Source organism: Heterocephalus glaber, unplaced genomic scaffold (genome assembly GCF_053883595.1).
Source record: "Heterocephalus glaber isolate CG9 unplaced genomic scaffold, H.glaber_assembly_v1.0 deba00000331, whole genome shotgun sequence".
Classification (NCBI taxonomy): Eukaryota; Metazoa; Chordata; class Mammalia; order Rodentia; family Bathyergidae; genus Heterocephalus; species Heterocephalus glaber.
In genome coordinates this window covers 19,785,754-19,797,980 of record NW_028258142.1, presented here as the reverse complement: position 1 = coordinate 19,797,980, position 12,227 = coordinate 19,785,754, and the positions used below count along the sequence as shown (strand labels likewise).

Below are 12,227 nucleotides of genomic sequence, written 5' to 3'. Positions count from 1 at the left end.
CATTGGAAATTTGCACCTTTACATAGTCTCTCTTGGTTCTTGTTTTTCACCCTTGCCCAGCCCTCCCTTCAACCCCTCCAGCCCTCCCTATCTACAAAGACTTTGTTTCCATTTTTTCTTTTTCTCATATTAATCCCATTCCCTTCTATCCTTTCCCTTAGCCCTCCCACTTCCTTCCCCTTTGCCCCTTTTCTTCCTATTTCACATGACCTATTATACATTTAGTCCTTATTTACACTTTCAGTTTCTCACACCAGAGAAACTATTCAGTATTTACACATCTGTGTCCTATTTATTTCACTTAAGAGTATTGCCTCAATGTGCATCCACTTAGCTATAAATGTCTCTAATTTCTCATTTTTTATGGCTGAGTAGTACTCCATTTTATTAAAAAAAACACATTTTCTTTATCCAGTCTCCAGTTGATGGGCATTTGGGCTGTTTCCAAGTTTTAGCTATTACAAACTGCGCTGCTATGAACATGGGTGCACATATATCACTGTGGTATGACTCTTTTAATTTTGGGGGGAAGATCCCCAGCAGTGGAATAACGAGGTCAAATGGGACTTCCAGTCCTAGTTCTTTGAGGTATCTCCATACTGATTTCCACAGTGCTTGCACCAGTCTACACTCCCACCAGCAGTGGAGCAGGGTTCCTCTTTCCCCACAGCCCCGCCAGCACTTGTTATTGGTTGATCTCATGATAGCAGCCATTCTTTCTGGAGTGAGGTGGAATGTCAGCGTTGTTTTCATTTGCATCTCTCGAATGACCAGTGACGTTGAACATTTTTTCATGTATTTATTTGCTATTTCTACTTCTTTGTCTGAGAAATGTCTGTTCATTTCAGATGCCCATTTTTGGATTGGGTCTTTAAATTTGGGAGGTCTGATCTTTTTAAGTTCTTTATAGATTCGAGATAGTAGACTTTTGTCTGAGGAAGAGCAGGTGAAGATTTTTTCCCACATTGTGGGTTGTCTCTTCACACTGCTGGTGGTTTCTCTTGCTGTGAAGAAGCTTTTTAATAAGAAGAGATCCCATTTGTTGATTGTTTGTGCTAGTTCACGGGCAACTGAGGTTTTGTTCATAAAATCTTTTCCTACACCGATGTCTTCAAGGGTTCTACCTAACCTCTGTTCCAACTGGTTCAGAGTTTCTATTTTAATATTTAGATCTTGAATCCATTTTGATTTTAGTTTAGTGCATGGTCAGAGATACAGGTCTAGTTTTAATCTTTGGCAAGTTGAAGCCCCATTTTTCCAGCACCATTTATTAAAGAGGCTATCTTTCCTCCAGTGAGGGTGTTTGGCTCCTTTGTCGAAGATGAGATGGCTGAGTGTGTCTGGCATTGTTTCTGCATCTTCTAATCTGTTCCACTGGTCCTCAAGCCTGTTTCTTTGCCAGTACCATGCTGTTTTTATCACAGTAGCTTTGTAGTACAGTTGCAGGTTGGGGGTTGTGATACCCCCTGCCATGTCTCTGTTACCTAGAATTGCTTTCCGCAGCTAACTTCTCACTGACGAGATCATCCAACACTGAACACTTTGTGTTCTTAGAAAGTGAGGACTGCCAGAGGTGCAAGGCTTGGAACTGGGGTATGCTTCCTGTCTTTGAAGTTGTAAAAAGAGGTTGGACCAACAAAGTGAAGATTATTTGCAAACACAGAGATCCACTTTTCTGATTCTACCTTGGCTATCTATTCATTGTCTGGTGCCCCACCTTCGTGATCTTCATAAGTGTGGATAATGTGGGTTCATGTTATAGGAGAATACCATGTGGTATGGGGAAGAGGATACAGGAGTGGCTCATAAACTCCCTGAGAATGAACTGTTTTAGAGTTTAAGTGGATGTAGTCCAAACTGGCTCACAATTCTTTATTCTTTTAGATGCAGAAACTCAGCAATTTTCCTCTGGCCAAAGTTCAAGCTAGAATCTTAGTCACTTTCATAGACCTTTCTCATTTGCAATTTAGTCTGTTCATTGGTTTACTTGCTAGGCTACCCTGACTATGTTTAAGTACTTCTCCTTAGTGTTACCTAGACCTTCAATCTGATGGTGATTTGCAATGGTGGATCACTCCAGCATGTCCTCCCTCAAGCACCAAGTGGACTGTGGACCCTCAGAGCACCCAGCAACACTGTGAAAGTATCCAGGGCTGATATCAAAAGGAAGAGATTGCCAACGATATTGTTCGGAAATACTTATGCAAAATTTACTCTCAGGGAGATATGATGTCAGCTTTTAAAAATAGTGATGACTACGGATGAAAAGCAGCAGGTTAGGTACAGAAGCTCTCTTTAGATGCCTAAAGGATAGGACAATTGTGGAGAGGGCCCAAGGCATACTGAAAAGAGGGAGTTAAGAGCAGCTCAGACAAATTTTACGTTGCTTCACAGTTTTGCCAAGTGCAACACTGAGTCTGATACAGCAGCCTCAGAGAACATGGCGATTCACAACCTACATTCAAGGCCCCTCTGTGCTCTTTCTCCTGGTTGAGTGCATGACATCATTTGATAAGTCATCTTCAATTATGTCAGAAGTTTCAGGGACAGGGAGAGATATCAACAGAATTTAGAAGAGATTAAAAGGTAATGCTCCTTGGGATCCATTCCTAGTTTTATCACTGACTCATAGGATGATTTTATTATTCCCATTGTTATTAGGGCTATTTTATTAAAGACTCATACAATACTTAATAAAATTTGGAGGCCAACACAGGACCATTCTTTGAGGTATAGTATCTAAATTAACTATAGAACTTTGAGATACAACTAAAGAGAAAAGTGCATATGAGGCTTATAACATCTAACAAAAGTGGGATTAGAAATTTTGATGAATCATTTTCCATCTTTACAAATTTTTTTAAAATTTTGAAGTAAGACTCATTTACATAATATTAACCATCTTATAGTGAACAATTTAGTGTTATTTAGGACATTCATAATGTTGTAGAAACATCACCTCTATCTAGTTCCAATATTTCCAGTGCTCCAAAGTAAAACTTATACCTATTAAGCAGTTATCTTTCCTTCCCTTCATCCTTCTGACAATGGAAACTCAATCTTTCTTCTGTCACTATGGATTTATCTATTTGGGATAATTATTATAAAATCATAAAAGATGTGATCTTTCGTGCCTGGCTTCTTTAACTTAAAGTGTAATATTTTTGAGATTCATCTATATTATGACATGTATTAGTTCTTCATTCCTTTTTTATAACTGAGTAGTATTCCAGGCCACAGATATATTGCAATTCATTTATCCATTCAACTGTTGACAGAAATACGTTGTTTCACCTCTGAGCTATTGTGCTCCCCTCTTTCTTACCTTTTATCCACCCATCACACACTCCAAATGTTCCTTTCGTATTGTACATCCTTCCCTTTGGAAGACACTCATCATTGCTAGTTTATCTCTAAAGTGTTTCTGGAAGGCTGAAAACAGAAGAGAGAGTTGTGAGTCAGAAGGCAAGATGGGAGAGGAATTTGGGAAAGAAGAACAAAAACGTACAGGATGGCACAAAAGAGCAATCAACAGACACATACAGGAGGAGCAGGAAGCACAGGAAACATTGAGAAAAGGGATTTTTTGTAAATTATCTTTCTGCTCAGAAGACTTAGCAGAAGTTTCCTCAAAGAGACTTAGAGGGTGTGTGTGTGTGTGTGTGTGTGTGTGTGTGTGTGTGTTTTGGTGTTTTGGAAAATAACATTTTTCAAAAGACTGGTGTTTTGTTTTGTTTTGCAGTACTAGGGATCAAATCCAGGGCCTTGCACATGCCAGGTTAAGTGCTCTATCACTGAGCTACAGCTAAATGTCTTGGGCGATTTCCCACCCCTAGGTTTCTCTAAGTATTATTAGTCCAGATATTTTCGTTTAAAAATATTAATTTAAATTCACTGAATCCTAAGACTTACTTTTACATTTAAAAAAATTTTAATTGACAACTGTATACATTTATGGGGTGCAATGTGATGTTATGATACATATATACATTGTGGAATGATTGAATTAAGCTAATTAACCTACTTATCACCGCACATCCTTGTCCTTTCTTTATGGTAAGAACAATTGAAATCTACTCTTTCAGAAATTTAAAAATATCCAGTACATTAGTATTAACTGTAGTTACCCTGCTGTGCAATATATCAGTTGAATTTATTTGTCCTATGTAGTTAAAACTAAGTACCAGTTGACTAATGTCTCCCTTCCCCCATTCACTTTGCCAGGCCCTGGTAACCAGTATGCTCTCTACTTTTATGATTTCCAGACATGATGTGGTATTTGCTGACAGTCTTTTAGAAGGCACTGAATTTCAGAAAATAATTTCAATAATAATTACTTGAAGAAAATATTAGTATCTATTTTCTTAGAAGTATCCCTGTTAAAAGAATTGGTCAGTTTGAGTCAGTTTAATGACTACTTACTCCTGCCTCAGAAAGGATGTCTTTAATTCATCTTTTAGAAAAGGAAACAGGAGATCTTTTAAAAGGTAACCCCAGGGCCAGGGATTTAGCTCAGCGGTTTCGGTGCCTGCTGGGCAAGCGCAGGGACCCAAGTTCAATCCCTGGTACCAAAAAAGAAAAAAAAAAAAAAAAAGGTAACCCCAAATCAGCTCATACATAAATGTGTGGCCTTTGGGAATATGATGTGCATATTATTAATATTGAAATAAATTAGACAAAACACAAGAGGAGGGCAACTGGATGCTCCTCTTTTACTCTACTAACATATGTATTACTGAACCCCACTCTAGGTTTCAAATTATTTAAAATATCTGTGAAAATATTGCTTTGGTGGCATAATGTAAGGAGATTCAACATATTTAAGCAATTCAGTTTGTCAACCTGTCTGGAAAAAAAGGTTTTAAGTTCAACAGCTTCTGATGCCCATAATTCCTCTTCTCTGATCACACACACTACTTTTCTCTTCCCTTTAAGGTCATGAGAGATGAGAGAGCAAATTGTGAGCAAAGATGGTCACAGAGTAGAGGTAGGTACCAGAGATGGCAGAGTTTAAACAGATGTATCACATCCATTTGACAGAGCAAAATCTAAAATTTTGAGAGTTAGAACTAAAACCAGACATAACAGTCAGGTATGAATTATGATCTGATGTCCTATTCCAGCTTTGAGCAGCATTTTTCTTTTCTACTGACAGAATGTGTGCTTGTGTGCATGTGCGTGTGTGTGTCTGCGTGTATAAAATTTTATATAATTTAAAAATTACCTGTGGCCCATGTCCAGATAAGAAACCCAAATTCTCTATTGCAAATCACAAAAATGTATAATATCAATTTTTTTTGCTTTCACTGTCAACTCTGTATCTAAACAACAGGACACCCAAATCCTATGGGCTCTTCTCTTGACATCCAGGAGGAAGGAGACAAGAAAGGGGATGTATTGTCAAGAGACAGAGAATGGGGAACAAGTCCACTGGTTCTTTTTTTTTTGGTATCAGGGATCGAACTCGGGTCCTTGTGCTTGCGAGGCAGGCAGCAGAACCTGGCCCAGTCTGTTGGTTCTTAAATTCCAAAGGGATGAAATAGAAGAAGTTACTTTTTTTTAAAGACATCTAAACTACAACTAAAGGCTATCAAGGTGACAGCCAGTCAGATCTGAAAAGTGGCTCTCAAAGTGTGATTCCTGAATCAGCTGTAGCCAAGCCACAGTAGAGAAACATCACACAATCTGTAACACAATCTGTTACAAATGCAAACCCTCAGGCTCTACCCTAGACTGACTGCTTATTCTGGTGGGGTTGCCAAAGAGAATATTACACACAGTGTTGTTAAAACATCAGAAATGTATTTTCTCATTGTTCTAGAGGCTGGAAGGCCAAGATCAAGTCACCATCAGGATTGGTTTCTGGTGAGGCTTTTCTTGCTGGGTTGTAGAGAGTCAGCTTTTCACTGTGGCCTCATTTGGCCTTTGTTCTGTGAGAGAGAGAGAGAGAAGGGGATCTGGTGTCCCTTTCTCTTTTTATAAGGATGTGATTCCTACTGGATGAAGATCTACCCTTATGACCTCATTTAACTTTTTTTTTGGTAGCAGGATCGAACTCAGGACCTTGCACTTTCAAGGCAGGCAGCGGCACCACTGAGCTAAATCCTTGCCCCTCATTTAACTTTAATGACATCCTTAAAAGCCCTACCTTCAGATATCTATGACTTTGGGGTTGCTATGGTTTGTGTCTGTCCCCTCAAAGCCTCATGTGGTCATAGGTGGGGCTTTTGCAGAGGTGGCTGGATCTAGAGTGTGTGATGCTGGAATTGATTCATGGTACAATGCTAGGATCAAGGGCACTAGGATTAAGGGCGTGAGTGCTGCCCTCCCTAAGTAGTCTGGATAAGATAAAAGGGCCAGAAAGACCTGTTAAATTCCCTAGTTGCTTTTGTTGTCTTCTACCACCATGAACTGTTGTTGCCCCTCTGTCTCCCTGCCTCAGAGCCAGCCAATTATGGACTGAAACCTCTGCAAACTGTAAGCCAAATAAACTTTTCCCTCTTTAACTCTGGGTATCAGACATTTTGTCTCAGCAACAAGAAAAATAACTAAGACAGGGGTTAAAACTCCAGCATATGAATTTGGGGGCACACAATAGTCCATAGCATCTATTGAATTAGAAGCACTGAGGGAGAGCCCAGATAAAACTGCATTAGCAACCCCTCCACACCATGCAAATGCATGCTAAAATTTGAGAATGTTGACCTAAAAATGAGGAGAGTTCTCATTCTGATGCCTTAGTTCTTAACGATGTGTGCATTTTTTTTTTTTTTTGGTACCAGTGATCGAACTCTGGACCTTTTGCTTGTGAGGCAGGCACCGGAACCACTGAGCTTAATCACCAGCATGTGTGCATTTTCTCAACTGAAGGATGCTCCTCTCATCAGGAATGTTTGAACTTTAAAAGTTGGCCAATAAAATCTGCCAAAATGATCAATTGTGTTGATTTTTTTGTTACCAAGGCTAAGAGTGTTTTCATTAAGGATTTTTGGAAGCACAAAAGTAATCTACACATAGTGAGAAGGAAAGAAGCCAAACCATTTAATGGTGCTATAAAGAGCTTTTCTGCTGGGACAGCTGCCATTAGAGGGGTGACCTGCAGCGTCTGCACATTAAAAATGGCCATTTTGTCCCAGGCCCAGCAACTGTGGGCCAGAGAAAGGGGCCTGTTGCTTCTACTGGGTAAGCTTTCCTGGCAGCACTTTTGCTATAAGCGACTGATTTCTTCTTAAGCAATCAGCAGAATGGCCCCTTTCAGTCTGTGGAGAACCAAACACAAGACAGAAGAAAACAAGGATGAAGACAAAAATGAAGAATGGGAGGAGGAGAAGGAAGTGGAAGAAGAGGAGGAAGAGGAGGGAGAGGAAGAGGAGCAGGAAGACAAGGAGGAGGAGCGGTGTGGAGAGGAAAAAGAAGAAACCAGAAAAGACTTAAATTGATAAATGTGATCTTACAGGTGAGCAAGATAAAAGGAGAAACAAACTGATAACACATCTGCTCTTGTGGTCAAGACCCCAAGGTTGAGTCCCTTAGACTCAACCACAAAGAACTATAAAGACTGGGGCAGGGGATTTAGCTCAGTGGTTTCACTGCCTGCGGTGCAAGGACCCGAGTTTGATTCCTGGTACCAAAAAAAAAAAAAAGGACTATAAAGACTGGGGCTCATCCTTAGAGAACAACAGATAGACAAATTGAAAGGATAAGATTTAAAAGCAGCACAAGAACCCAGTTTAGCATAACCCAGTGGAAAGAAAAGGAAGCTGAGATACAATGCAATGTGAATTTGTAAAAAATAATTTCTCCAACTGGACAATGCACAGAGATGAGCTTTTTATCATGAATGGGTGTTTCATAAAATACCATTTTTGCATCTCTTTAGATGGTCACTTTTCTTCTCTACTCGGTTAGTAAGCCAATTACATTGTTAATTTTTGTTTGGTAAACAAACCTTGCAATTATAGAATAAATCTTACTTTGTTGTGATGTGTCATTCTTTACATGTTGCTAGACTTAGCTGGCATTTTATTTATATTGCTTGCATGTATGTTCATAGTGAAATGGGTCTGTAATTTTCCTTTCTGTTGTTGTTAAGTCTATAGAATTTTGATATCAAGATTGTGTTTGTTTCATCAGGGTGGTGGTGCACACCTGTAATCTCACCCTCTAGGAGACTGAAGCAGGAGGATCACAAGTTTTTGAGCCCCGCTTAGGCAACTTGATGGATTAGCAAGACCCTGTCTCAAAATACAAAGGATAGGAAATGTAGTGAACCCTAGGTTCAGTCCCCAGTAAATGCACCCCCAGCTTACACTTGCCTCATAAAATACATTAGGAAGTCTTCTTGCTTTACGTATTTTTTACAAAAGATTGTTTTCATTTCTTCCCTAATAGGTGATAGAACTCACAAGTAAATCCACCAGAGCTTAATGTTTTCTTTGTGCTGATGTTAATAACGGATTCAATTTTTTTAATGCTCAGAAATATGCAGGTTCTCTATATCATCATTTCAGCTTTGGTAAGTTGTATATTTCTAGGAATTTATCTACTTCATCTAAATATTCAAGTTTATTATATGTAATATTGATAGTGTTGTCTTATCATTTTAAAGCCTATTTGATAGGTAATGATGACCCACTGTTGGTTATATGTGCCTTCTCTCTTTTTATAATAGACCCATATTACAAGGGGATTTAAATTTTATGAGTCTTTGAGAATCAACTCTGGCTTTGTTGGTCTCCTTTATTATATATTTGCTTTCTGCTTTATTGCTTTCTGCTCTTGTTGCTTCTATGTTATTTATACTTTCTAACTTCTTGAGATGGGTGATTAATTCTTCAGTTTCAGCCTTTGTCTCTTAGAAAGAGGTTTTTTTCTAAAGATTTACATCTATGATTATGGATAACTTACTTTTTAAAGTTTTTCAAATTTTACTTTGCATATTGAGTATACTTTGCTATATATTCACATTTATCCTAGATTTTGTTGTTTGTTCATTATTTACATGGCTTATTTTTCTATCTATATCCTCTGGAGTCCCTTGAAAACACCTTGTAATTGGATTTTCTTTTTTCTTTTAAGTCCTGTTTGATAATCTTTTTCTTTTAACTGAAACATTTAGGCTATTGTATGTATTGATAATTAAATCTCTCTTATTATGTGCTTATCATTAATTTTGCTTCTCTTTGGTTTTTGTTTTTTGGGGGTTTTTTTGCTCTTTCTTGCTTCTTTGCATTTATTTATTTGGTTTTTTAAATTTGTTTATTGTAGCAAAATGTAATGACATAAAATTTAGCTGTGGCAATTAGGGTAGAGTATCAACTTGACTGAAATTGGGATTGGTCTGAAGAATTGGTGAGGCACACTTCTAGGTATATCATATAGGTGTGACCTGGGGTCTTTGTCTTTTCTCTCACCTCTTCCTCTCTCTTCTCTTGCTCTACTTCCTGGCAACTGTGAACCAAGCCGCTTTCCTCTGCCATGCCTTTCTGCCATGATGTTCCATCTTGGAGACAGCCAACCTTGGGGACAGATTGAATTTCCTGAAACCCTGAACCAAATTAAACTTCTTCCTTTTATGTTGTGTGTATCAGATATTGTATCTCAGCAAGAGAAAAGCTGACTAACAGAGAAAAGAAGTAGGATAGTTGCTGTGACTGTTCCTGACCACGTGGTTTAGAAGCTTTTGGACTCAAGACCAGAATGCTGATAGTAATTCATACAGTAAAGGCCAAACTCAGGTTTCAGTTACAAATAAGGATTTCATTGGCAATTAGACTAGAAGTCATGTGTGTTATACTCTGGCAGGAAATTTTTCCACATTTTGTCTGTGCTCTGAGACTTTCAGGAAGCCGAGATTAAGGGTAGTGGACTAATTAATCTGGTAGAAGAAATTTCAAGACAGGCCAGCATTCAAACTGTGGCATGAATACTGCTGGATGTTTTTAGCCAGATTTATTGTGAAAATTAGGGACAAAGGCAGAACAGAAAAAATTTTAAAATCTTAAAATTTGACCCAGAAGGAGGTATGTGTAAAGTTGGGGTCAAAGGAAGTATGGCTGCTGAAGAGATTAGTGCCATTTAAAAGAAGCCAAGTATTTTTCATAGGAACACAAAGAAAGTTGCTTTGAAAGGTCATCTCAGAAATCAGCAAGACTCCATTAATGCAGGTTCAAGGGTGCAAAAGTACAAACCTTTCATTTGAGAAGAGAGACCCTGGAACCCCTGCTCCAGAAGGGCCTTGTACGGAATTGGTTCCCTGGGATTCATTTCACTGTTCTCAGTCATCCAGTCACTTAAATGGCCATTGCTTCCATGGTCCAAGGGGGCCTGGCTACTGCTCTTGTTGACAGCAGACCTTGGTATGGTCCACAGAATGTTGATTTTTATCATCAAACAAGATACAAGAGTTGTGGGGTAAGGGAGGCTTCCATCCAGATTTCAAAGGAAGGCCTAAGGGGCCAGTGTATGAAGCCATGGGACTAAAGTCAAAGGTACTGGAGTGTATCAGTTAGGGTTCACTAGAGGAATGAATTTCATTATATAGATCTTGTTTCCCCCCAAATAAGACTTAACCAGAAAATAATCAGCCTTGAAAACTGAGATAAAAATGCCAGCCCTAATCACCTTGCCTTACCTACCATTACAGAGTAGTCACCAAGCAAGAGGATAGTGAGGTATAATCTTCTGCATGACACTGATCATCACCAAGGTAATGATTAGAGCTTATTTTCTGGTTAGGTATTATTTTCAGGGAAACACAGTATGACTATATAAAGGATTTACTAACTAGGCTTACAATAGCTGTCTGTGGAATTGGGGCTGAATGCAAAATGGCTGTTTATGCACTGGAGAGTTGGAGGATCCAGTTAAAAGTCAAAGGCCTGGAGCTCACTTCAGAGTTCAGTGCTAGTCTGTGTCAAGAAGCCAAAGGGTCTGCATTGGAAGGCTGAAGAAACTGGAAACAAATGTGCAAAGGCAAAAGCAAAAACTGGAGTTTCTCCTCCAAGGCAAAATGGAAAACTTCTTCTTCCCCTCCTCCTCCTCCTTGTCCTCCTCCTTCTCCTTGTCCTCCTCCTCCTCCTCCTTGTCCTCCTCCTCCTCCTTGTCCTCCTCCTCCTTGTCCTTCTCCTGCTCCTTGTCCTCCTCCTCCTCCTTGTCCTTCTCTTCCTCCTTCTTCTTCCCCTTTCCTTTCCCCTCCCCCTTCTCCTTCTCTTTCTCCTCCTCCTCCTTCTTTTTCTTTTTGATTTGTTCTTTTGAGACAGGGTCTTGATATGTTCAGAAGGCAGGCCTTGAACTCACTATGCAGCCCAGGCCAGCCTTTAGTTTGCAGGGATTTTTTTGCCTCAGCCTCCCAAGTGCTGTAATTGCAGGTATTTCCCACCACACCTAGCTCCTTTTTTCCTTTTTTTATTCCATTCAGGCTACAACCCTATTTGTTGGTGCCACCCACATCTGGGGTGAGTCTTCCCTCCTCAGTTTGTACCTACCTGTCAGTCATCCACAGACACACCCAGAACTGTGCTCTACAAATTCACTAGGCACTTCTTAATCCATGCAAGTTGACATCACAAGTAACTATCACAGAGGGAGACCCCAGGAAGTTGGAGATGCTAGGAACACAGACCATCTGCTGAAAAAAGCTGCAGGCAGTGAGTGGAGCCAGCCCAAGAGAGAGGCCATCTGGGGTGCAACCAGCAAGGCTATGGGTTTGGGACTGTCCAAGCCCTTGGAACTCATATTTTAACACCATGTGCCATGGATGCTGGACATGGAGCAACAGGATTTAATGTTTGCCCTGCTGGATTTCAGTCTTATTTGGGTTCAGTTCTTTTCTATTCCTCTCTCTCTCTCTCTCTCTCTCTCTCTCTCTCTCTCTCTCTCTCTCTCTCTCTCTCTCCTCACTATGTTGCCCAGGTTGGCCTCAAACTTGTGGCAATCCTCCTGCCTCACTCTCCCAACTGGTGGGATTACAAGTGTGCCACCACACCCAGCTTTTCTCTCTTTTGGAATGGGACTGTTTATCTTGTGCCATTATACCTTGGGATTATGTGACTTGTTTTTATTTTTATATATGTTCACAGCTAAGATTTTGTCTTGAGTCTCAGAAGAGACTTGGACTTGGATTTCTGAGAAATGTTGGCACTGCTGAAACTTTGGAGAAAGGATTGTCAAATTTCTGGTGGTATGCAGGATAGTTGTATTATATTAGGCCAAATTATTAATTTTCT

At 39.6% G+C, this 12,227-nt stretch overlaps 1 protein-coding gene across 1 annotated transcript in view; it reads right to left on the bottom strand.

Moving 5' to 3' along the window:
- Nucleotides 1–3,398: 3,398 nt before the first annotated feature.
- Pign (phosphatidylinositol glycan anchor biosynthesis class N) overlaps nucleotides 3,399–12,227 on the bottom strand; it is a 236,883-nt gene continuing 228,054 nt past the window's right edge. The window contains exon 30 of the mRNA XM_087191856.1: nucleotides 3,399–3,432. Within this exon, the coding sequence (XP_087047982.1) occupies nucleotides 3,414–3,432 (19 nt within the window). The 3' untranslated portion in view covers nucleotides 3,399–3,413. The remainder of the gene's footprint in view (nucleotides 3,433–12,227) is intronic.